Genomic DNA, 27,831 nt, shown 5'->3' on the forward strand with positions numbered 1-27,831 from the left:
CCCCACCTCTTGGCACTGAAAACTCTTTTACAGTAAGTGATTTTTGCAAGAGCAGCGTGGTTGACGTCATGAAGGCCTGCACTGAAGACAGCTAGCTGTTAGTGCAGGCCAGATGCTCCCCAGCAGGCTCGCTGTCCCTCTTGGAAAACCTCAATGAAGACAGGTTTCAACGCTGGCACACGCGGGCTCTGCGCGTCCGTGGAGTGCAAAATACTGTCCAGCCCTGGCCGGTTTGGCTCAGCGGTTAGAGCGTCGGCCTGCAGTCCGGAGAGACCCGGGTTCGGTTCCCGCTAAGGGCATGTACCTTGGTTGCAGTTTGTCCCCAGCCCTGGTTGGGTCGTGTGGGTGGCAACCACTCGATGTGTCGCTTTCACGTTGATGTTTCTCTCTCTCTCTCTCCCTCTCACTCTATCTGAACAAAATACCGAAAAATGTCCTCGGGTGAGGACAAAATACTGTCCAGTCGTCTCTTCCCCGTCTGCTCAGTTCCTGGTTTTCTAACGATGTAAAGATTACTACTTCCACCTTTTTCCCTTAGTCATATTTGAAAAAAATGGAAAAATGAGTTAGAATTTGATTTTTTTCCAAAGACGTCTGTTAAATCTGTTGTGATTTTATATGAATTTTCCTTTTTTATAGTTTAGAATCGATCTTTTTGGGAATACAGCTAAAATTCTCAAATACTTTATAAGAGTTTATCAGACATCTCTAATTTGGTTGTGTTCAACTATATGGGTTTCAAAGTACTGCAGATTGTGACAGTGAATTACACGAGATGAAGGGGGAGATCCTATATGCAGAGTGCTCTACCAACTTGTGTGTGTGTGTGCATGCGCGCGTGCGCATGTGTGATTACCAGAGAAACTACCACAAGACCAACTGCTTTTTAAATCCTGTTAGAGTTCAGGTGTCTTGCCATGACCAATCTAATGAGTTGATTAACTGGGCCTTTATACTTAACTCAATCAAAAATAAGTATATATGCCCTGGCCGGTTTCAGCGGTTAGAGCGTCAGCCTGCGGTCCTGAGAGACCCAGGTTCGGTTCCCACTAAGGGCATGTACCTCGGTTGCAGTTTGTCCCCGGCCCTGGTTGGTTGTGCGGGTGGCAGCCACTCGATGTGTTCCTTTCACATCGATGTTTCTCTCTCTCTCTCTCTGTTCCTCTCTCTCCCTCCCACTCTACCTGAACAAAAAATGGAAAAATGTCCTCGGGTGAGGATAAAAAAAAAAATAAGCAGATATAAGTTAAATAAAAACTTTGAATTTAGTGCCCAGCATACCTGTTAACATATTTAACCACTGTCTGCTTAAATTTTTGTTTTTAACTTACAGGTAATTTCATTAGGGACAGACTTTAGATTCACACACAGATAAAGATCATGTACCATTTTTAGGGAAGTTCAAACTCGCCTCTCTAAAGAAAGTTTAGTTGAACTTCTTTACAACATTAATATTGAGTGGAGATCACTTGTCTAATTTAACTTGCCCTAACATCAGAATTGTATTATATTTGAGGAATAAAATTGAAAATTTTTATTCAATGAATTTAATATTTCAGAGTTCCAAAAAGATACTGTAAGAGTAATTTAGCAGAAGTGGGACCATAATGTAGAAAAATAACCCTATAGCAACAGTCCTGATATACTTCGGCCTCCGTATAGGAATAGAAGTGTTGGTGGGAGTGAGGGAGCTACGGGCAGTTAGGCAATGTCAGCATTGGGTCCACCGAACACTCAGCACAGCCTTGAACTTTGTCCGCGAACATCTGTCGAATGCACGTCTGGTAATGATCACACGTGCGACAGCCTCGGGGCGGACCACACTGATATCTGGCTGGCAAAATTAGTCTGCAGAAAACTGGTTACGATGGCTTATCCTTTTTTTTTAAACATGTTTTTGTTGATTTTTTTTTAGAGAGAAAGGGAGCGAGTGATAGAAACATCTATTGGCTGCCTCCTGCACGCCCCCTACTGGGGATCGAGCCTGCAACCTGGGCACTGCCCTGATTAGGATTCAAACTGGGACCTCTCAGTCTGTGGGATGATGCTTAATCCACTGAACCACACTGGTGGGGCGGGGCTTATCCTTTTGAGACTGCAGAACTGTTAACCTGATCTAGTGTTAAGAGTCAACACAATTTAAGCTGAGAAGTTACTTACAGGTTATTATAACACAGGTGTGATAACATTTTGTTATCTTTGACTAGGGCTAAAACTTGGTTAACTTGTTTTGTACCAGCTCAGGCCTCCTCTCTCCTGCAAGTTGAACACACGGCTGTGTGTGTCTCGGGTCTCCAGCTGGTGGACATTCCACTAGTGACAGTTAACTTTTTGGTATTTAGACTTCAACTTCGAGCCTTGAAAATGTTCCCATGTATCTGACAGGTCAGCTGTGAAGAACCTAAGATTTGACTTTAACTTTTTCCATGTTTGCCTTGGGTGGATAAATTGTTTTTTAGAGAATAGCTTTAAGTCGCTTAGACTCTGATAAAACTCAGCTATTTTGTTGATGCCCATCTCAATATTGTTGTTTTATCTTTGGCCATATTTAAATCTAGGATTTAATGGAGTTTAGAGAAAAAAATAGTGGGCAGCATGAATGATAAAAAAGAAAAATTTAAGGGAAAAGGGAAAGTTTAATGAAGCTATTTAGAATATAGTTTATTCCTAACATGTCAGAATTTATCAGACTTGCAGACTTGTGTGGCTCTGTAGTTTGCGAATGTCTGTACTACATTAATCAGAAGACCACAGAACACGACGGGGTTGGCTACTGTTGTGGAGGGTTTTACCGCAGTTGCTATTGTGAGAGAAATTATTTGTTAGATTAATAAAGAAAGGTTGGCAAAAAAAAAAAGAAAGAAAGAAAAAGAAATCGACAGCATTCTTTTACACCAATGATGAACTCACAGAAAGAGAAACTGATAAAACAATCCCATTTACGATCGCAGCAAAAAAATTAAGATACCTAGGAATAAACTTAACCAAAAGAATAAAGGACCTATTCCCAGCAAACTACAGGACACTGGGAAAAGAAATAGAGGAAGATATAAAAAAGTGGAAGCACACACCGTGTTCATGGATTGGAAGAATTAACATCATTAAAATGTCCATACTAACCAAAGCAATCTATAGATTCAATGTAATCCCCATCAAAATACCAACGACATATTTCACAGAACTAGAACAAATACTTCAAAAGTACATATGGAACCAAAAATACCCCGAATAGCCACAGCAATCTTGAAAAAGAAGGACAAAGTAGGTGGGATCACAATACCAGATATCAGGTTATACTACAAAGCTACTGTAATCAAAACAGCCTGGTACTGGCACCAGAACAGGCATATAGACCAGTGGAACAAAATAGAGAACCCAGAAATGGACCCAAGACATTATGCTCAATTAATATTTGACAAAGGTGGCAAGAGCATACAATGGAGTAAAGACAGCCTCTTTAATAAATGGTGTTGGGAAAATTGGACAGCTACATGAAAAAAAGTGAAACTAGACCATCAACTTACACCATACACAAAAATAAACTCAAAATGGATAAAAGACTTCAATATGACCCATGAATACATAAACATTCTACAAGAAACTGTAGGCAACACAATTTCAGACATGATACGCAGCAGAATTTTCAGTGATACATCACCTAAGACAACAGAAACAAAGTAAAAAAAGAACACATGGGATTTCATCAACCTAAAAGCTTCTGGACAGCAAAAGAAACTACCATTCAAATGGAAAGGCAACCCACTGTATGGGAGAACATCATTGCCAATGATACATCAGATAAGGGGTTAATTTCCAAAATAAATAAAGTACTCATACAACTCAACAAAAGGAAGACAAGGAACCCAATTAAAAAATGGGCAGAGGAGCTGAATAGACACCTCTCCAAACAGGACACACAAATGGCCAAGAGACATATGAAGAAATGCTCAACATCACTAATCATCAGAGAGATGCAAATTAAAACAACAATGAGGTATCAGCTCAGACCTGTCAGAATGGCCACCATCAACAAATCAAACAACAAGTGTTGGCGAGGGTGTGAAGAAAAGGGGACTCTAGTACACTGCTGGTGGGAATGCAGACTGGTGCGGCCACTATGGAAAACAATATGGTGTTACCTCAAAAAATTATAAATTAAAAATTAAACTGTCATTTGACACAGTGATCCCACTTCTAGGAATATACCCTAAGAAGCCTGAAACACCGATCAGGAAGAATATATGTACCCCCATGTTCATAGCAGCACTATTTACAATAGGTAAGATCTGGAAACAGCCCAACTGTCTATCAGTAGACGAATGGATAAAAAAGCAGTGGTACATATGCACAATGGAGTACAATGCAGCTTTAAGAAAGAAAGATCTCTTGTCCTTTGAGACGACATGTAGGGACCTGGAAAATATTATCCTAAGTGAAACAAGCCAAGCAGAAAAAGACAAATACCACATCATCTCACTTATTTGTGGAATATAATGAACATAACAGTCTTAGGGATAGGGTAGACCCAGAAACATGGAAGTAGGGTACAGACTGACAACCCTCAGAAGAGGGCGTAGAGGGGGGAGGGAAGAGATAAACCACAGAACTTATATGCTTGTACGCACAGCCAATGGACATGGACAAGAAAGCCGGGGATGGGGCGGGGGACATAGGGAGGAGGGTATCAATGAGGTAAAAAAGGAGAAACATCTATAACAAAAATAAAATTTAAAAAAAAATTACATCTGCAAAGAACCTCAAAAAAAAAATAAAAAACAATGAGGTATCACCTCACACCTGTCAGAATGGCAGCCATCAACAAATCATGAAACAAGCGTTGGCAAGTGTGTGCAGGAAAACTCTAGTACACTACTGGTAGGAATGCAGACTGGCGCATCCACTATGGAAAACAATATGGTGTATACTCAAAAAATTAAAAATTGATATGACATTTGACCCAGTGATCCCACTTCTAGGACTATATCCTAAGAAGCCTGAAACACCAATCAGAAAGAATATATGTAATCCTATGTTCATAGCAGCAGTATTTACAATCACTAAGATCTGGAAACAGCCCAAATGTCCATCAATAGATGAGTGGATAAAAAATCTGTGGGACATATATACAGTGGAATACTATGCAGCTGTAAGAAAGATCTCTTTTCCTTTGAGATGACATGGATGGACTTCAAATGTAATATGCTAAGTGAAATAAGCCAGTCAGAGAACGACAAATACCACATGATCTCACATATTTGTGGAATATAAATTAAACTGTCATTTGACACAGTGATCCCACTTCTAGGAATATACCCTAAGAAGCCTGAAACACCGATCAGGAAGAATATATGTACCCCCATGTTCATAGCAGCACTATTTACAATAGGTAAGATCTGGAAACAGCCCAACTGTCCATCAGTAGACGAATGGATAAAAAAGCAGTGGTACATATACACAATGGAGTACTATGCAGCTTTAAGAAAGAAAGATCTCTTGTCCTTTGAGACGACATGTAGGGACCTAGAAAAAAAAAAAAAGCTGAACAAAACAGAGCTGGAGAGATAGAAAAGAGTATAGTTCATACTGATAAACCTCAGAGGAGGGGGCAGGGAGGATGGATGAGATGAGCCAAAGAACTTATATGCATGTTCGCATAATTAATGAACAGACAACAATGCTGCGGGGGTTGGCGTAGGATGGTGAGAAGGGTGTCTGGGAAAGGAAAGGAGAAACATCTGTAACGAAAATAAATTAATAAAAATTAGGGGGGAAAAAAAGAAAGCGTAAGCAGTATGCCATCATGTGTGGAGAGAGAGAAAAAGAACACATACATGAATACTTCCATATGCACAGAATATCCCAGGAATGCACAAGAAACTTACAACTGCAGTTTTCTGTGAGAAGACAGAATGTGTATCTGAGGGACTGTGAAGGAAGGGAGGCCTGTTTTATTTTATTTTATTTATATATTTATTATTTTTTAAATCATCGCCTGAGGATATTTTCAGACAGAGTGGGAGGAAGAGATAGAGAGAGAGAGAAACATTGATGTGAGAGAGACACATCAACTGGTTGCCTCCTACATGACCCTGGCCAGGGCTGGGGACCAAACTACAACCAAGGTACGTGCCCTTGACCAAAATGGAACCTGAGACTCTTTGGTCCGTGGGCCGACATTCTAACTGCTGAGCCAAACCAGCCAGGTCAGGGAGGCCTATTTTTAAAAATTTAAACATTCAATTATAAAAAATTCTAAACAGACAAGCCAAAAGATTTTACACGAAGGACGTAAGTATGTTCACCACATAGATTCTGTTAACAGTTTACTATCCTTGCTTTGTCAACCTTTATATGCAACCATCAATCCATCTAATTTTTTGATACATTTCAAGTAAATTGGAAACATAACTTCATTTATCCCTAAATTATTTAGCATAAATATCATTAACTAAATTTCAAATTTTGTTCACTATTTTTTCTTTTGAATAAGATACAAAAATCTTAAGGGTACATGGGTTAAGCTTTGACAAATGCATACACCTGAATTACCCAAATCCCTACCACAATATAGAATATTACAGCCCTGGCCGGTTTGGCTCAGCGGTTAGAGCGTCCGCCTGTGGTCCCGAGAGACCCGGGTTCGGTTCCCGCTAAGGGCATGTACCTCGGTTGCAGTTTGTCCCAGGCCCTGGTTGGTCGTGCCGGTGGCAGCCACTCGATGTGTTCCTTTCACATCGATGTTTCCCTCTGTCTCTCTCTCTCTCTTCTTCTCTCTCCCTCCCACTCTGTCTGTACAAAAAATGGAAAAATGTCCTCGGATGAGGATAAAAATAAATAAATAAATAGAATATTACATTACCCTTGAAAGAAGGCTTACTTTTAACTGGATTCCTTTTAGCACCTCCTGAATTTTGTAGGATGTTGTTTGTGTTCTCTATTTTTAAATTAAATATTCAAGCATTTAAAATATTTAAACACTCTTATAATGATGGACCCTAGAATCTAAATTGGATGAGGAAGAAAGTGAAAACAGGAGGGGATGATAGATAACAAGGAAGTGGTGGGGGTCAATGGAATGGAGAATTCACTGAAGTCCATATCATAGAAATGATGTTGCTAGAACAAATGTATTAGGAGAAAGTAATTAGAGTGGGATGTTTGAAATTGAGTTTTCAAAAATAGCCATCAGGTTCAGAGTGTGACCATAGAATGATGGCAATTAGGATATTAGTCCCCCTCCCTACCATATGTTCTTAAGGGAACACTGTAGTTTTCCTTTGTAGTGTTTATCACAATTCCAATTAAGTAATATTTGATTTGTGTAACTATGCTTAATATCTGGCTCCCTTATAAGACTATAAGCTCCCAGAGGATGAGGACAAGGTTCTCTGTCTCATTTATTTTTTGTATTTCCAATGCCTAGTACATACAGCTGTACTTTGGAGATTTTGTGAGTTCGGTTCCAGACCACCACAATAAAGCAAGTAGGAATCTTTTTTTTTTTTTTGGTGGAGGGTTTTGCTTTTAATTTGCAAAAAAAAAAAAGCAACATCTGTGAAATGGAATAAAGTGAAGAGCAATAAAATGAGGTATGCCTGTAGTAGGTCCTCAGACAAGTATTAAATGCTTAATTGGATTCTTTATGTAGGGTCCTTCATTCATTCGTTCATCATGTCACAGCTTCTCACCTACCTTTTGTTTTTTTAGAGTACATAAAGCTGATTATAATTTAATCTAGACTCTTACATTTTAAATTATAATTTAAAATGTTGGACTAAAGAAGAGTTGGACTACGATAGAAGATAACCTAGTTTCACTGAAAAGGGGAACCATAATTATATAAAGGTTACTTTGCACAAGGCCCTTTCTCCGACCCAGCTGAGTGACCTTGGCCAGATCACCTCTCTGAGCCTCATTTTTCCCATCTGTAGAACAAAGATGACAGCTAAAAATCATCCCTATGTTAACATTCTGCTAGGACATTACAGGCACAGCACCTCTGAGCACTTGTTTTTCCACTTACTCATTATTTAATAGTGCCTAGATTGCTCTCTACTATGTCATTGGTAAAAGGGAGACACCTAAGTGGCATAATTGTTGTGTTGATTTAATGAAATATTACAAAAACTTTCTAAATTACCCTTCTGCTTCTATTCACCATGCAATAATCACAGTAAACATGATAAAATGGGAGTCTGGTCATGCCAATTCTCTGTTCAAAAGCCTGCAATGATGCCCCATCTCACTCAGAATAAAAACCAGGCTTTACAGTGGTCGACATAACCCTATACAATTATTTTTTTTTTAAAATATTTTTACTGATTTTTTTAGAGAGGAAGGGAGAGATAGAAACGTCAATGTGATCAGCTGCCTCCTGTACACCTCCTACTGGGGATCGAGCCTGAACCCAGGCATGTGCCCCAATCAGGAATGGAACTGGGACCTCTCAGTCCATGGGATGGTGCTTAATCCACTGAGCCACACTGGCCGGGCAAGCCCTACACAATCTTATGCTCTGAACACACCAACCTTCTCCCTGGTCCTTGGACATTCTGGGCAATCTGCCACCTGTGAGTCCTCTGTCTGGGATGCTCTTCTCCCACATAGGCCTGGCCTTCTTCCTTACCTCCTTCAAGTCTTTGCTCAAATGGCATCTGCTCAGTGAGGCCTACCTGGATCACTATTTAAAATTTCAAACTTCAGCCTGTCCAGTGTGGCTCAGTGGTTGAGCATCAACCCATGCAAGAGGTTACTGGTTCAATTCCCTGTCAGGGCAATGCCCAGGTTGTGGACCCCATGCCCAGTGCGGGACATGCAGAAGGCAGCCAGTCGGTGTTCTCTCTCATTGATGTTTCTCTCTCTCTCCTTCTCCTTTCCTCCCTTCCTCTCTCTAAAAATATCAATAAAGAAAAAAAAATTCAGCCCCCTTCCCTAGTTTATTTTACTCCATAGCTCTTATTTATTTCTAACATATTGTGAGTGAATACTGTTGGTAAATATGCATAATACATTATCAGGTATATTGTAGGTTCTACATATAAATTATTTTCTTCTCTTGGCCAGTGGCTTGTGGTCTGAAGGGATAAAGTTTTGGAACTTATGGTTTAGAATCTTGTAAAATAATATGGCTTCAGGAAATCCAAGATTAATATTCATTTCCTGATCAATCTTTTGTAGATATCAGTGCCAGACACTCTTGAATAGAATAGTGAATACTTTTGTGCATTCATTCATTCATATATCCACTCAACAAATATTTATTGGGCGGCTTCTATTTGCCAGTTCATACTGAAGACAGCTGTTATAGGCATTTCATTCAGGATAAGGTTCCTCCCTTAATACAGCGTCGGATTTGGGGCGGGGAGAGGAGGGAAGATGCGTGGTTCTGCCAGCAGAGGGCGCGCTCCCAGCCACTTCGCCGCCTCCCGGCCCACCAAGGCTTCCAGGCTCCCAAGCTCCCACGCTTGCTCGCGAGCGCGCCCCCGCCCGCCGCGTCACGTGATGCGGCCGAGGAACCTGAGCCGCCGGGCCTAAGCCGAGCTAAATTCGTTGCGGGTGGCCGCTGCGGGTGCAACCACAAAGGCTAACCCGAAGGAGTGGGGAAGCTCGTGGAATCGATGCTTCCTTTTCCAATTCAGATCGGCTCCCGTTTCCTTCTCACCATTCGCCGAAGCCGTCTCCCTGAGCGTTTGCATGAACTCTTTCGTGTGGAGCAGCTCCGGTGACCATGTAGGGGGAGAGAGTGAGAAAGCTCCAAGTACCGGGACGAGGTCAGCGCTGTCGGCACTCCGCCCCGGCTCCCATCACACCCCCGGTGCGGGCCGCTGGGCCTGTCGGACCTGGTGAGAACTCCAGCCTCTAGTTGTGGCCTGGTCCCGAGTGCCGTGAAATCTCGCGCCGCCTCGCGAGATTCTAAGTTGAAGGAACATGGCGACGTCTAATCTCTTAAAGGTAAGACCCTCAGTCCTGCTTGGCTTTTACTCCGTGACCGCTGGGTTCGGCTCTTTGGGAAAGGGTCGGTTCAGGTTCAGTGGGATATGTGGGAGGTATCTACCGGAAGGGAAGCCGAGGAGGCTGCCGCTGAGCACCGGGACGCGGGTCTCTGGCCTTAGGGTCGAGAGGCTCCGGTTGTCCCTCCCGCGCATTGACCGGTGTGAGAAGGGCCCGGCTGTGGGCTGACGGGGGGACGATGCTTGCAAGGCACCAGTGGTGGCTTCGGGCGGGACATGAAAGGAGGTGCATGTGCCCTCACCGACTAGGCCGACTAGGCCGACTAGGCAGTTGCTATCCTTTGGGTCTCAGTTTCTTCTGAAACGAGAGTCTAAAATGCATAAAAGGAAAATCCAAGAAAATGCTGCCTAACGTAGGTCTCATGACTGCCCCACCTCCTCAGTTTCTGTTCGCCTTCTCTGCTTAAAATTCCATGTCAGACGGCAGCAGTGCCTGCGACCCCGCTCTCTCTTCTGCACGCTGTGCTTACCCTTCTGTTCTCCCAGTCCTCGCTTCCTATTTTACCCTTTTTTCGTTAGTGATACCGTTGTTTTGGGGCATAGGAAAGTTACCTTATCAAAGGAAACGGTTTCAGGTTGGTTTTATATATTTGGGTTAGCAAAGGAAATGTAGGCCCAGAGGACAGATTCTGTCATCAGTTAAAATCTTGAGAGGAGAATGAGGAAGACAAGACACTAGTTTGTTTCTATGCTTGTGTTTAGTGTAGGAACGTTTTGCCTTAAAAGTATTTACTGAAATGGGGGTCTGATTATCTCAGGGAACATAAGTACAAAGGATGAGGAACTCCTGCCCAAACCATCATTTTGCCTTCAGGCAGTGTGGATGGATAATAGAAAATATGTTAAAATATACAGAAACTCTCTCATGTCTTCTTTAGACTACTTATGTTAGTTGACTGCCTGATAGATGGGACTGTCTTAAAATGTAGACATATTTTTACTAACTTAAGAGACAATATGCCCTCTTTTAAAGGGAGGAGGGGCCTAGAACTAGACAATTTGGGCTGCTTAGAAGCTGTGTGACTTTGGGCAATGTTCTTAACCTTTATGCCTGGTTTTTCATCAATAAAATGTAATTATTAATAGCACCTGTTTCATAGCATTGTGAAGGTTGAGTTAATGAGTGTAAAATGCTTAAAACAGTGACTGGCAATTAGTACACAATATACATAAATTACTAGAATTACTGCCCTTGGCTTTCTCTCTAAGAAAAATAGTTCATGGGAATTGAGTAACCCATCCTATTCTACTCTTCTTTTATAACAGTATAGCAAAGTTCTAATATGTTAGTTCAGAAAGAAAACTTTGACTTCTAAAGACTTCAGTTAATGCGTCCTCATGGAACAATTAATAGCTTGTTATTAATTGAAATGTGTTTAAGAAGTAATTGTATTCCTGATTCTTTATGAAATTTTTTGTTTGTTAATCCTCACTTGAGGATATTTTTTTCATTGATTTTTAAGTGGAAGAGAGAGACAGACAAACAGACAGAGACATTGATGTGAGAGAGACACATCAACAAGCTGCCAGGGATGTAACCTGCAACTGAGGTATGTGCCCTTGACAGTGCCCTTTGGTGCTCTGGCTGACGCTCTAACCACTGAGATACACCAGTGAGAGCTCTTTGTGAATTTTTTACTTGATTTCCTGCACATAGAAAGTCTTTTTCCCAAAAAAAAAAAAAAATTCTCTAGAAAAGAGCGAGTTGGTTTATTTGACCCCATAGAAAGCCTTGCAAAGGATTGACTGACTGGACGAGGTATAAGTCTGAATCTAGTTCATTCAACACTAATAAGTGCTTACTTTAACTTGTAGAGATTATGAATCTACATGTACAGCACACACCCATAGAATGAAAAAATTGCCTCAATGTATAGAAAATGAGCACTTCGTATTTAGGTTAAAAAGATAACAAGGATTCAAAAGTTCTGTACTCAGAACAACTTTTATAAATAAAAGGAAGGAAACAATGCTTTGAAAAACTACTAAATGACTCAGTCACTCTAGTGAACATGAAAACAGATGCCAAAGTTTCACTGGGAAATTTTCAATAAAATAGTTTTAAATGTTGAAGGGGGAAGAATTTCTAAATATTATTTTATATAGAATATGATTTTAAATATGTTCAACTAACATAAAATAATGGACATTATAAAGGTATTTAATTCTTTTTTTTAATATGTTTTTATTGATTTTTTTAGGGAGAGAGAGAAACATCAATGTGAGAGAGAAACATCAATCAGCTGCCTCCTGCACACCCCCTACTGAGGACGGAGTCCGAAACCTAGGCATGTGCCCTGAGAATCTAAGTGAGACCTCTTAGTCCATGGGTTGACACTCCACTGAGCCACACCAGCCCCAGCTAATTCTTTTATCTGTGTTACCAAAAATTTACATATGTAACTTGGCCAGAAAACTTCTTTTTCTTTTTTCTCTCCTTATGAAGGGAGGGAATATTGCCTTATATTTGTATATTTAGGAGTAGCTAATTAAAAAGTGGGAAGTTAGTCTTCCTGGAGAAATGTAGTGTGATCCTGCCAGGGTATAGCTGTAATGTAATTTACAGGATCAGTTAAATTCAAGGCTGGTGGTACCTTGATTAGAGACAAGGCTGGTTAGGGTGTGTGTAGATTTACCTCATTTCCTTTTTCTGACAGAATTAATAGACTGGTTCATTAGAAAAATGCTTTGGACATTGTGCAGTTAGATTTCACCAGAAAATGTGTGTGTATGTATAGAAATATAGGAGAGGAATGGGAAGAGGGGGAGAGAAACATGAATCAGTTGCCTCCTGTATGCTCCCCAACCAGGGATCAAACCGGCAGCCTGGGTATGTGCGCTGACTGGGAATCGAACCCACCACCTTCTGGTGTGTGGGACGATTCTCCAGCCAACTGAGCCACACTGACCAGGGCTTCACCACAACATATTTGACAAAGTTTTCATGTCCTATGGTCAGAATGGAGATATGTGAGCTAAATAAAAATATAGTTAGAATTTGGTTCATTATCAGTTAAACAACTAAGTGTACCTGCAGTCTGATGATAACTAATTAATTATCATCAACCCTGAAGGGAGGCTGCTTAGGTCCTACTGAAGGAAAATGTCCTCTTCCCATTTGCCAGTAACTTGGATTAAGTTTGTTGAAATTGTGGATGACAGAGTTCAGAGGAATAGTTAATATGTTATGAAAGATAACAAGATTCAAAACTTTGATGTGAAACTTACAAATCAGAACTCAATGCAATAAAAACCACCTACTTTTTTTTAACCACCTCCTTTTTTAAATATTGGGATTTGACTGCAATAATAATTGTATTCTCTATTTAAAGAAAGTGGACTATTGCCCTGGTTGGTGTGGCTCGGTTGGATAGAACATCATCCCGTACACCAAAAGGTGGCAGGTTCAATTCCCAGTCAGGGTACATTCCCAGTTGGGGAACATGTGGAAGACAACCTATCTGTTTCTCTCTCACATCAATGTTTCTCTCTCTCTCTCTCTCTCTCTCTCTCTCTCTCTCTCTCTCTCTGTCTCTTTCTCTCCCCCCCTCAACCTTTCTTTCTCTCTCTCTCTAAATTCAATAATAATAAAAAAAACTATTTAAAATTAAAAAGAAAAAGAAAGTGAACTGTTGCTGAATTTTGGGAATCTTTTGGATAATACAAATGTCGTACATTTTGACATACAATTATCAGTTGCTTGGGGAGTTTATAACTTTTTAATATTACTATTTGAAGTTTTGTTTTAACCTTTAATTTTGCTTATTCCTTTTTTTTGCAGTTACCACCTAGGCCTTTAGTGCTCATTTTCTTTATTTCCAGTTGAGTATCCTTTTTCAAATAGCAATTATTTAAATCTTATTTTACTGAGCATCGCCCTGTTTAATTATTTTCTTTTTAACTTTTTTATGAATTTCTTTTTGTTACAGATGTTTCTCCTTTTTCCCCCACCCTGTTTAATTCTTAGCACATTACTCTGTCAAGCTATTTGGTGTGTTTAACTTCCTTGGTCAATACCACAAATTTTCCTGGCTTCCTCTGTATTCTTTTTTCCAAGGCACCTTATGCGTTGTCTCCTTCCACTTGTTCTGAATTCATTTCACCCCACCCCGACCCCCCAGGACCTGGCAGCATGTCTCCTGTTCTTTTGTTTCAGTCTCCTTTATTCTTTTGGAATTTAAAAAGTCCATGTAACTCCTCATATAACCTGTGCTCTGCTTTGACCTCAAACTTTTGCTCTTTTCTCTCTTTCCATTCACTAGCACAGTTCTTAAAAAAGCAGCCCCTGCTTGCTGTTTTTATATTTCTTTACCTTTTCTCTTAACTTACTGTGACTTGGCTCTCTCCCTACCCTCACACAGTTATATTGAAGCTGTTAGTCGTAAGAGCTCTAGCAACCTCCTCACTGCCAAATGAGATCCTTCTCATTCCTCCTCTCTTCTGATATTGTTGATGACTACCTCTGCTTCCCTTTTGGTTTTTATGACATTGCCTCCTTGGTTTTCATCTCTCAAATCACTTGTGGTTTTCACTGACCTCCTCCTCTTCTCGGGATATAGTCTTTAGCCTTTTCTATCTTTGTCCTTTTTTTCCCTGAGATAGGCTTAACTCCCATGATTTCCCTATTTTTATCTCAACTCTGATATGAGCTCTAGACCAAAAAGTACCAACCATATCAATTTCTTTCTTGAACCTTTGATGGTTCAAATTCTTTGAGATCCTTCCAGCTGGGTCTTCACATTCATAATTCCTCCCTCTTCTCTTTCTTTCCCTCTCCCTCCCTACATGGCTGGTTATTTTTTGGTTCACTAGCATACTAGAGTCTTTATGATTCTTTATGCTGCTGTTTCTTCTATCAGGGAATGCCCCCTCCCCTCAACATTTGCCTGTTAAAATTTTATTTATTCATCAGGACTCAGCCCAGCTCGGCCGGTGTGGCTCAGTGGTTGAGCATCGTCCCATGCACCAAGAGGTTGCCAGTTCAATTCCTGGTCAGGCACATACCTGGTTTTCGTGCTCAATCCCCTGTGGGGAGTGTGCAGGAGGCAGCTGATCAATGTTTCTCTCTCATTAGTGTTTCTATCTCTGCCTCTCCCTTCCTCTCTCTCTAAAAAAATTAATTAATTAAAGAAAAGACTCAGCCCAAATACCTCCTTTCTTTTTAGTGCTCTCATTTGCAATTAGTTGTTGTCTACTCTGCACAACCTTAGCGCTGCATCTGTCTTTTATAGCACTTAGATTATGCCTTATGTATTAGTTACAGGATCTGTGTACATATCTCACTTACTGGATTGTAAGCCCCGTTAGTGCTGGGACTTTATTAGTCTGTTGATGCCTTCCTTAACCATCTAGTGCCAAGGAGTAATTCAGAGTTGTATAGAATTTACTCATTATTAAAATAATTTTGTTAGACATGTATGCAAGGCATCATGAAGGATACAAAGATGTGTAAACAATGCCTAGCCTATTTGGGAATTTACCATCTACTAAAAGATTAAAAAGTACTAATGATTTTTCTCTAAGGCAAGAACTCTTCAAGGGTTGTTATCACATGCTGTTGTATGGTCCTTCACAGACAATTTCTGGTGGGGTGATCAAAAAAAGTTTTATGGAGAAAGCATTGGAGCTGGATTTTGAAGAATGGGTAGACTTTTTGTAGGTGGTGATTAGCAGAAAATTGGGCAGGAATGGAGACTAGATCAGTGTGAGTACAGTGTAGCAGGACTATGTGCTGTGTTGCATTCTATATGAATGGTTCTCCTTGAAAGCTTTGCAGCAGAGTAGCTCAGAATATGGGGAACAGTGGGAGACAAGAATGCAAAGGAAAGTCAGGGTTAGATAGTGAAAGGTCTTCAATGCTGGACAAGGCAGTTTGAAATCAAGTTCCATAGATAGTGAGGAATATTTGAAAATTATGTGAACAGATACATTGTTAGGCCCATAATCTCTTCTTGTCTCTCACACATAAATCCTGTTACTCATCATTCTGTTTTGTGTGTATTTAAAATCTGATTTGTGGGGTGGCCATGAATGAGGGGCATTTGTGCTAATGAAAACACGTTCATTGAAACCAAACAAGAGTCTTTAAAAGTCTGTGGAAAATAAATTCATTCAACAAGTATTTAGCATTTTCTTTTAAAAAAATGTTTTTTTTCCTTTATTGATTTCTTTTTAGAGAGAAAGGGAGAGGGACAGAGAGAGAGAAACATCGATGAGAGAGAACATCGATTGTCTGCCTCCTGCATTCACTCCACTGGGGATCAGGCCCACAACCTGGGCAAGTGCCCTGACCGGGAATCAAATTGGTGCCCTCTTGGTGCATGGGTCGATGCTCAACCACTGAGCCACTCCGGCCAAGCAGTATTTAGCATTTTCTAATTCCAACTAGATAATGATGATCTAGGTAGACAAATTCTTGCCCATGTGTAAATTTAAATTTTTGTGGGGAAGAGAGGCAATAAACTAATAAGCAAATAAGTATATACTATAAGATCAGGCTGTGATAAGTGTTATGAAGAAAAATAATCAGGGTAAAGGAAGCTGATAGGTATTATTTTTGACAGAATGATCCAGGAAGGCCTCTAAAAAAGATGACATTCAAGCCCTGGCCGGTTTGGCTCAGCGGTTAGAGCGTCGGCCTGCGGTCCAGAGAGACCCGGGTTCAGTTCCCGCTAAGGGCATGTACTTCGGTTGCAGTTTGTCCCCGGCCCTGGTTGGTCATGCGGGTGGCAGCCACTTGATGTGTCCCTTCACGTCGATGTTTCTCTCTCTCTCTCTCTTCCTCTCTCTCCCTCCCACTCTATCTGTGCAAAAAATGGAGGAATATCCTTGGGTGAGGATTAAAAAAAAAAAGATGACATTCAAGGTGAGACCTGAATGAAGCAAGGGAACAGTCATGTACATATTTAAGGGAAAAGTTTCAGGAAGAGGAAACAGGACAGCCAGTGCAAAAGAACATGTTTGGTAAGGAATATGGATGTGATACCAAGATTTGAATGTTGTCAATGAATGTAGTTGACATGGATAATTCTTTTTAATGGCTATTTAAACATAAATAAGAGCCTCATTTATGTAGAACCTTACTTTTCAGGTTTCATTGGGTTGATGGAAATTGCCCTCCTAAATGGGCATCTGAGAGGGAAGTGATTGCTAGGGCTGCCTTCCCTTGATCCAATGTCTTGTCCTAGAGACATGGTTACATTTGACACTCACAGCCTACAAAGAAAACAAATTCAGGGGTATGTATGTTGATCATGGGTAGCGGTGGGAGTGGAAATAATGGATGAAATCACTTACTGTAAACTGTGTGAGAATTCTTCATGGTATGTGAAAATAAATGAGTGAATAGTTACCATAATCTGGAGGTGATGTGTATTAATTAAAGCTACTAACAGGAAGTCACAGTTCCAGATAAACGTTGAGAGATCAGTCACTTATCAATGAATTAGAAGAGGAGAATTTTAAACTCACAAGGGTATCAAGAGGACACTAGGCTTCTAAGTGGTAGACAGAGGGGAAGGGTGGAGAAAGGAGGTAGACAAAGACAGGTGTTTCTTATTAGGTGTTTTGCTACGGTTCTGGTGAACCCAGTTGTGTTACAGAAAGTCATCTGCCTCTTGACTCAGTATAGTAGGTAGAGTAAATTGGTGCCTGATAGGCTCTGTAAACAAGTCAACAAGTTACAGATCAGGTTAAGACATTGATCATAATACATAGAGTACATACAAGTAACAAAGAGGATATTTCATCTGTATAACTGGGTTTGTTCATTCCACTAATACCTGAGCATCTACCCTGTGCTGGATACTATTAGTAACACAATGAGTAGTTTTTTGTTTTTTTTTTGTTTTTTTATCATCCTCACCCGAGGACATTTTTCCATTCTTTGTTCAGATAGAGTGGGAGGGAGAAAGAGGAACAGAGAGAGAGAAACATCGATGTGAAAGGGACACATCGAGTGGTCACCACCCGCACAACCAACCAGGGCAGGGGACAAACTGCAACCGAGGTACGTGCCCTTAGCGGGAACCGAACCCGGGTCTCTCCGGACTGCAGGCCGATGCTCTAACCGCTGAGCCAAACCAGCCAGGGCAATGAGTAGTTTTTATAGCAAATAAAGGCTGTGTTGAAAACAGTATAATCACGAGTGTTCAGAAGATGGGACACTATTTTACCTACTTATTTACAACAGAAAATAATTTTATTTTTTTCCCCTAAATAGTGCTTTCAACTATGTTCTATTGAATTTTCCTTCACTGCCATTAAAACATTTCAGTCAGATCCCATAGCTTTTAGGTCTTCTTAAAAACTACTCTTTAGTCTGAATTAAAATTTCAGTCTCATAGCAAATCAAAGCAACTCTCCTGCTAGCTCAGGAACTTGGCTCTGGATATGCAGAGAAGAAAGGGAGAAGGACATTTTTTCTTAGATTGGTTTAGGAAAGCGTCTCTGAGGTGACATTAATGCTGAGACCTGAATGATCTGCATTTTAGGCAGAGGTCTTGAGGTACAATGCTCGTGAGCTTGGCATATTTAAGGAACACTTTAAAAGGATGATATGGCTGGAACATAGAATTGCCATTATTCAAATGTACACTGTAGATTGTGGTTCTTTTGTTTAATGGGGGATTGCAAATGTGGTTTTAGAATCACGTAACTGGGAGCCCAGCCAGTGTGGTTCAGTGGTTGAGCGTAGACCCATGCACCAAGAGGTCACCAGTTCAATTCCTGGTCAGGGCACATGCCCAGATTGTGGGCCCAATCCCCAGTGGGGGGCATGCAGGAGGCGGCCAATTGATGTTCTCTCTCATTGATGTTTCTATCTCTCTCTCTCTTTTTTTTTTATCATCCTCACCCAAGGACATTTTTCCATTCTTTGTTCAGGTAGAGTGGGAGGGAGAGAGAGGAACAGAGAGAGAGAGAAACATCGATGTGAAAGGGACACATCGAGTGGTCGCCACCCACACAACCAACCAGGGCTGGGGACAAACTGCAACCGAGGTACGTGCCCTTAGCGGGAACCGAACCCAGGTCTCTCCGGACCGCAGGCCGATGCTCTAACCGCTGAGCCAAACCGGCCAGGGCTCACTCTCTCTCTTCTTTTCCCTTCCTCTCTAACATCAATAAAGAAAAAAATTTTTTTTACTCACATAACTGGGAGCACTAGTGGGAACCCACATTGAAAGAACTGACCTCAGAATTTACGTAAGAGACCTAACACATACAAATTGGATTTTTTTTGTAAGTTATTAGAATGCCATCATTGGATATAATCTGTAATCAATAGATTAGGAACTTCAAAGAGGGAACAAATACAAATCTTAAAACAACTAAACTCCTTGTGTTGTCCAAATGTTATGGGCGTGAAAAAACATAAATGATAGAAAATAATTGCTATTAATTGTATAGATGTTATTATTTCTTGTCTTGCCTTCAACTTCTCCTTTCACCATAACTTTTCTTTCACTTCTGTCATGAAAATGTAGCAAGGTGATGTACAGCAGTGTAAGTATATTCTTTTTTCTGTTGTTTTCACCCAAGGATATGTTTTTTTTATTGATTTTAGAGAGAAAGGAGGGCGGAAGGGAGGTATGTGCCCTGACCGGGAATCAGGCCTGGCTGGTTCAGCTCAGTGGTTAGAGCATCTGCCCATGGACCAAAGGGTCACAGGTTCGATTCCTGGTCAAGGGCATGTACCTGGGTTGCAGGTTTGATTTCCAGCCCCTTTTGGAGTTGTGCAGGAGTCAGCCAATCCATGTATCCCTCTCACATAGATGTTTCTTTCTCTCTCTCTCTCTCTCTCTCTCTCTCTCCCTCTCCCTTTCTCTTTCTCTCCCTCCCTCCCTTCCCCTCTATCTAAAAAAGTCAGTGGAAAAATACCCTCAGGTGAGGATTAACAAAAAACAAAAAAACAAAATGCAATTTTTTACTATATGGAATGATGCTCCAACCAGCTGAGCCATTCGGCCAGGACAACTACGTTATTTTCTCTTAAAAGCAACATTTGACATCATTATAAAATATTGTAGAAATATTGCTCTTACTATTTGATGGGGGTGTGTTTTGTTCCATATATTATATAGGGATTTCTGGACATTTTCAGGGAAACCAATAGGTTAATATTTGTTTCAAAATAAGTGAGTCTTATAAAAATGATTCTGTTACTTTTAAAACATTGTACAAGCCAGTGGACTTTCTTTCTTTGTTTACTTTTATGTGTTTATTTAAGTATTCCTATTTTTTTAACATGGTGTTGAATTTTCTGCTTAAGCAATTATATGTCTACTTCTTCTTAGGATTAAATAAAATGGAATTGTAGATGAAATTGAAAAAGCACTCTTGGCCCTGGCAGGATATGCCCAGTGGTTAGAGCATCTGCACACAGACCAGAGTCATAGGTTTGATTCCCGGTCAAGGACATGTACCTGGGTTGCAGGTTCGATCCCCTGCCCTGGTCAGGGTTGTGGGGAGGTAACCAGTTGATGTGTCTCTCTCACATCAATGTTTCTCTCCCCTGCCCCCGTCCCTTCCTCCCTCCCTCTCTCTCTTTCCCTTCCTCGCTTCCACTCTTTATGCAAATCAGTAGAAAAATATCTTCAGGTGAGGATTAACAAAAAAAGAAAAAGAAAGAAAAGAAAAGGCACTCTTGAATTTCAGTAAGAGGTGTGCAGATTTTTTTAAGTAATACTATATTCTAGGAAGATCTATATAACATCTTCCATTACTGGCCTGTAACACTTCCCCACACTCCAAACACATTACAAAAAGTTTAACTTTTTCTGTAATTTATTTTCTTCCTAATGCATGTTTTTTTGGGTTGTTGTTTTTAAACAACTGTGGCTTCAAATAAGAGATTGTGGGACTTACTGGCAATATTGTTTTTTTTATTATTATTATTTACTGATATTTAAAGAGAGAGAGGAAGGGAGAGAGAGACAGAGACATCAACTTGCTGTTCCTTGTATGTGTCCTGACTGGGGATCGAACCTGCAACCTTGGCATATCGGGAAGATGCTCTCACCAACTGAGCTACTCAGCCAGGGCCATTAATCTGTTTTAGAACTGATTCTTTCATTAGGAAATACTTTTCGAATAAAGCTGTATATGTTGTATTTGGGTCTGGGCAGCCAACATGTTATATTAAGACATCCTGATATTTTAATACTGATTAAAGCAAGGAAAGGGGGCTGAAATTTATTCATCTGTTTTTCTTTCTTTTTTTTCTTACTGTTTTCATCCTATCCTAGGATGAAACTTGACATTTTCCCCCCCTCAGCCCTGTGAGGGAGACATTAAGTAAAAGCAATGTAACAGTAAATAAACTTTTATATAAAATAAAGAGAAAAGGAGAACACAGTGAAAAAGACATGAAGGCTCAGAGTTACAACTTCAGTATTTGTTTTTATCTGATAATACATCCAAAACTGAAGTCATCTTCTCTCCTAAACCATCCAACTCAAATGCATTCCTCCCCTGGCATTTCTTCTGCGGTGATTTCAACAACCATTCACTCAGGTCAGAAACTGAGAGCCCTGTTGTACTATCAAATAGGCAGAACAAGCACATGTTTGCAACACCCTACCCCCACAGAAAAAATTGTGTAGGGAAATTATTTGATGTGAGAGAGGGAAAGACAGACAGAAACATCAATGAGAACATCGATTGCCTGCCTCCTGCCTGCCCTCCACTGTGGATTTGGCCCACAACCTGGGCATGTGCCCTGACCAGGAATCAAACCAGTGACCTCTTGGTGCATGGGTCAATGCTCAACCACTGAGCCACACCAGCCAGACATATTTGATGTTTTTTAAAGAAAACTTTTGAGAGAGAAGTAATAACTGACACCACAGAAATACAAAAGGTGGTTAACAACTACTATGAACAATTATATGGCAGCAAATTCGACAATCTAAGCGAAACGGACACATTTCTAGAAACACACAGTCTTCCAAAACTGGACCGGGAATAGATAGAGAACTTGAACAGACCAATAACAACTAAGGAAATTAAAGAGGTAGTTAAGACTCTCCCAGCAAACAAAAGCCCAGGCCCAGATGGCCTCATGGGGGAGTTTTACTGAACATTCAAAAAAGAACTAACACCCATTCTCCTCAAACTATTTCAAAAAATTCAACCAGAAGGAAGACTTCCAAACTCGTTCTATGAGGCCAGCATAATTCTAATTCCAAAACCAGAAAAAGACATTACAAAGAAAGAAAAATATAGGCCAATATCCCTGATGAACATAGATGCCAAAATCCTGAGCAAAATACTAGCAAATCGGATCCAGCAATACCTCAAAAAAATTATTCACCATGACCAAGTGGGATTCATCCCAGGGATACAAGGCTGGTACAATATTCGCAAATCAATAAATGTGATACACCACATAAACAATATGAATGATTAAAACCCACATGATCATATCAATAGATGCTGAAAAAGCCTTCGACAAAATCCAGCATCCATTTCTGATAAAAACACTCAGCAATGTGGGAATAGAGGGATCATATCTCGACATAACAAAGGCCGTATATGAAAGACCTACAGCCAACATCATATTCAATGGGCAGAAACTAAAAACATTTCCATTAAGAACAGGAACAATACAGGGATGTCCACTTTTGCCACTCTTATTTAACATTGTACTGGAAGTCTTAGCCACAGCAATAAGACATGAAGAAAAAATAAAAGGGATCCAAATTGGAAAGGAGGAAGTGAAACTGTCATTATTTGCAGATGACATGATATTATACATAGAAAACCCTAAAGACTCCATCAAAAATCTACTAGACTTAATAAATGAATTTGGCAAACTAGCAGGATACAAAAATTAATGTCAGGAAATCGACAGCATTCTTTTACACCAATGATGAACTCACAGAAAGAGAAACTGATAAAACAATCCCATTTACCATTGTGGCAGAAAAATTAAGATACCTAGGAATAAACTTAACCAAAGAAGTAAAGGACCTATTTGCAGAAAACTACGGGATATTGAAAAAAAAAAAAAAAATAGAGGAAGATATAAAAAAGTGGAAGCACATACTGTGTTCATGGATTGGAAGAATTAACATCATTAAAATGTCCATATTACCCAAAGCAATCTATAGATTCAATGTAATCCCCATCAAAATACCAATGACAGCCCTGGCCGGTTTGGGTCAGCGGTTAGAGCGTCGGCCTGCAGTCCTGAGAGACCCGGGTTTGGTTCCCGCTAAGGGCGCGTACCTCAGTTGCAGTTTGTCCCCGGTCCTGGTCGGTTGTGCGGGTGGCAGCCACTCGATGTGTTCCTTTCACATCGATGTTTCTCTCTCTCTCTCTCTCTGTTCCTCTCTCTCCCTCCCACTCTACCTGAACAAAAAATAAAAAAATGTCCTCCGGTGAGGATAAAAAATAAATAAAAATACCAATGACATATTTCACAGAACTAGAACAAATATTTCAAAAGTTAATATGGAACCAAAAAAGTTCCTGAATAGCAACAGCAATTTTGAAAAAGAAGGACAAAGTAGATGGGATCACAATACCAGATATCAGGTTATACTACAAAGCGACTCTAATCAAAACAGCCTGGTACTGGCACAAGAAAAGGCATATAAACCACTGGAACAGAATAGAGAACCCAAAAATAGACCCAAGGCAATATGCTCAATTAATATTTGACAAAGGTGGCAAGAGCATACAGTGGAGTAAAGACAGCCTCTTTAATAAATGGTGTTGGGAAAATTGGACAGCTACATGAAAAAAAATGAAACTAGACCATCAACTTACACCATACACAAAACTAAACTCAAAATGGATAAAAGACTTAAATGTGACTCATGAGTCCATAAAAATTCTAGAAGAAAATGTAAGCAACAAAATTTCAGACATCATACACAGCAGAATTTTTACTGATACATCACCTAAGGCAACAGAAACAAAGGAGAAAATGAACACATGGGACTACATCAAACTCAAAAGCTTCTGCACAGCAAAAGAAACAACCATCAAAATGGAGCCCTGGCCGGTTTTGCTCAGCGGCTAGAGAGTCGGCCTGCGGTCCAGAGAGACCCGGGTTTGGTTCCCGTTAAGGGCATGTAGCTCGGTTGCAGTTTGTCCCCGGCCCTGGTTGATCGTGTAGGCGGCAGCCACTCGATGTGTCCCTTTCACGCTGATGTTTCTCTCTGTCTCCCTCCCACTCTATCTGAACAAAAAAATGGAAAAATGTCCTCGGGTGAGGATTAAAAAAAAAAAAAAATGAAAAGGCATCCCAGTGTATGGGAGAACATCATTGCCAATGATACATCAGATAAAGGGTTAATTTCCAAAATATATAGAGTACTCATACAACTCAACAAAAGGAAGACAAGGAACCCAATTAAAAAATGGGCAGAGGAGCTGAATAGACACCTCTCCAAACAGGACATACAAATGGCCAAGAGACATATGAAGAAATGCTCAACATCACTAATCATCAGAGAGATGCAAATTAAAACAACAATGAGATATCACCTCACACCTGTCAGAATGGCCGCCATCAACAAATCATCAAAGAACAAGTGTTGGCGAGGGTACAGACTGACAACCCTCAGGAGAGGGGGTTGTGGGGGGTGGGAAGAGATAAACCACAGAACGTATGTGCATGTAAGCATAACCAACGGTCATGGACAACTAAGCCGGGGGGGATGGGAAGGAGGGTGTCAATAGGGTAAAAAAGGAGAAACATCTGTAACAAAAATAAATTTAAAAAAAGAAAAACTTTTGAATGTTTGATCTGTATTTTAGAATTTGGTATCCTTTATGGCCTGACTGGTGTTGCTTAGCTGTTAAGAGCGTGAGCTCGCATACCAAGGAGTCTTGGGTTTGATTCTAACCAAGGGCACATATCTCGGTTGCAGTCAGGTCCCCGGCCCTGGTCAGGGTTGTGCAGGAGGCAACCAGTCGATGTGTCTCTCTCACATCAATGTTTCTCTTCCTTCCTCCCTCCCTCTCTCCTTTTCCCTTCTTCCCACTCTATCTGAAGATAAATGGGAAAAAATATATCCTCAGGTGAGGATTAAAAAAAAGAATTTAGTATCCTTTGTATATTGGGTTATACTGGAGAGTACTGGTGATAAGGGAGACTACATACTAGTTATTTAAGAGCTTAGGGCCTTAATATTGCTTTTATTGAGTCATTTTCAACATTCTTTCTCTCATTCCCACATCTAATTATCACCAAATCTTGTTGTTATAGAAGTAGAAGCAGTAGTAGTTCTAATATTGTAATAATGATAGTCAACACTATATGTTTATGTCAACCACTTTTATGAATATTTTACACAGATATCCTTATAACAGCAGCCTTTTCAAATACATATTATATCCATTTTCTGTAGATGAAGCTGGAGCACAAAAGTTTAAGTAACTTAAGGTCACACATTTGGCAAGTGGCTAAGTCATAATTTTATTCTTATAAAGTCTGTTTCATGACCATCTTACGTTAGCATCACCTTGTCTGTTTCATTGCCTCAGTTTTGGGTTTCATCATTTATTGCCCAGTGCACTATTGCAGTAGCTTTTTGCTAGACTTTTTTCAATTTTTCCTTCAGTGCATTTATACATGAATATAATCATGTCAATAGCCAATGGCTATTATTCTCCCACCTTCCAAAGAAATATTTTATTTAATGTGTTACAAGTTGTTACTTGCCATTTATTTTGCTTAGATTGAATAGATACTTTCTAACTTTCTGGCACAAAAATGTGTTCCAGGATCATCCGTACCCCAACTTTGGAATTAGTACATTCTCTAAGAAGCTTTTTCATGGAATAGGGTATTGAGAAATCAAAATCTGGATGCTGCCCTGGCCGGTTTGGCTCAGCGGTTAGAGCGTCCGCCTGCAGTCTGGAGAGACCCGGGTTTGGTTCCCGCTAAGGGCACGTACCTCGGTTGCAGTTTGTCCCCGGCCCTGGTTGGTCGTGTGGGTGGCAGCCACTCGATGTGTCCCTTTCACATCGATGTTTCCCCCTCTCTCTCTTCCTCTCTCTCCCTCCCACTCTGTACAAAAAATGGAAAAATGTCCTCGGATGAGGATTAAAAAAAAAAAAAAAATCTGGATGCTAGGTATGGTAATGTCTACTGGGGTGTCACTCCTCTCAGGTCCTCTCAGTGGACTGAACTAGGACACACATACACCCTATACTTATTTCTATTTCTGTATTATTAAAACCCATGAGAGTTCACCCCAATCCCTCCAATTTCATTAAATTGAATTCTATCCTTTTCCCTTTCCATATATGTAACTTTCTTCTCTGTCAGTGAGAAATCTGACTTTTGGACTAAATTATTCAGGAAGGAAGGATGAGGGGATGGAAAGAAGCTGTTATAACAATCTTGATATGTATAGAGGTAAAACTTGCTATACATTTCTTAAGCTCAGAATTCTGTGTGTTTGGTTTTTTTGTAAATTAATTTTTTTTCTTAATTGAGTTTAGAGAGAGAGGAAGTGAGGGAGAGAGAAATATCCATGAGAGAACATTGATTGGCCACCTCCTGCATGACTCCCCCACCCCCACCCCCCCACTGGGAATCGGTCCCACAACCTGGGCATATGCCCTGACCAGGAATCAAACCAGTGACCTCTTGGTGCATAGGTCAGTGTTAACCACTGAGCCATACCAGCTGGGCTCTTTTTTAATATATTTTTAATTGACCTTAGAGAGAAAGGGAGAGGTAGAAAGAGATAGAAACATTGATGAGAGACAAACATCATCTGTTGGCTGCCTCCTGCATGCCCCCTGCTGAGAATTGAGCCCACAACCCCAGCATGTGCCCTAACTGGGAATTGGACCGTTAATCTTTTGGTGCATGGGATGACACCCAACCAACTGAGCCAAGCCAGACAGGGCCAGGGGCTAGATTTTTAAATATTTCTTGTAAGTATTTTTGGATTTGGCTGTGACATAGTTATTTGGGATAAGTTTGATCCTTTCAAAGCTTGCTTTTAAGTTTTGTTATAGAGTGGATCTGTAACAACATTCAGGGTAAGACTACTTTGGCTCCACTGTAGATGCAATATCTTTCTGAGGACTTGACCCAATGCCTAGCACATTAAGGAACATTTTTACTCTGGCTAGTGGGAACACAAACTGTGTGGGCTCTGGGGATTGTTCTGTCTACTCCTTTCTAATGGTTCTTTCCCCAGTCTCTGGTAGTTTTCTCACCATGTGTCTAGGTTAATGGTCGGTCAGAGGCTCTAGGAGACCCCTCTACGTATCTCCATAGCTCCTCTCTGTGCAGCTCCTCCTTTTCTGGTACTCATGTGCCATAAAATTTCGTTGCTTTGACTTCCCCAAACTCCGAAATCTCTTTTAAACTTAGTGGAACCACCAGGCTGTTTTGGTTCCCCCTGCTTGTGCTTAGGCCTATGTGAGTCTTTTGTTGTGAGGTGGCTCTCTTGTAAACAACATATAGCTGATTCATGCTTTCTTATCCAATTAGCTACTCTGTCTTTTTATCGGAGCATTCAGTCCATTTACATTTAAAGTGATTATTGATATGTACTTGTTTATTGCCATTTTTGTTTAGTGAGGTTATATTTTTCTTCCTATTTCTTCTACTAATTACAGTAGTCCTTTTAACATTTCTTACAGTGCTGGTTTGGTGCCAATGTATTCCCTTAGCCTTCTTTTGTTTGGGAAGCTCTTTATTTGGCCTTCTATTTTGAATGATAGCCTTGCTGGATAGAGTAGTCTTGGATTCAGATCCTTGTTTTTCATGACCTTGATTACTTCATGCTATTCTCTTCTGGCCTGTAGTGTTTATTGTGAGAAGTCAGCGGAGACCCTTATGGGT

The 27,831-nt window shown here is 40.4% G+C and overlaps 1 protein-coding gene across 1 annotated transcript in view; it reads left to right on the top strand.

Annotated features, from left to right (window-relative positions):
• The first annotated feature begins 9,296 nt into the window (after positions 1 to 9,296).
• The window catches only part of CUL5 (cullin 5), a 108,561-nt gene continuing 90,026 nt past the window's right edge, over positions 9,297 to 27,831 (top strand). Inside the window, exon 1 of the mRNA XM_036257696.1 lies at positions 9,297 to 9,951. Within this exon, the coding sequence (XP_036113589.1) occupies positions 9,928 to 9,951 (24 nt within the window). The 5' untranslated portion in view covers positions 9,297 to 9,927. The remainder of the gene's footprint in view (positions 9,952 to 27,831) is intronic.

The sequence above is a fragment of the Molossus molossus genome, unplaced genomic scaffold (genome assembly GCF_014108415.1).
Source record: "Molossus molossus isolate mMolMol1 unplaced genomic scaffold, mMolMol1.p scaffold_m16_p_13, whole genome shotgun sequence".
In the NCBI taxonomy this organism is placed as follows: Eukaryota; Metazoa; Chordata; class Mammalia; order Chiroptera; family Molossidae; genus Molossus; species Molossus molossus.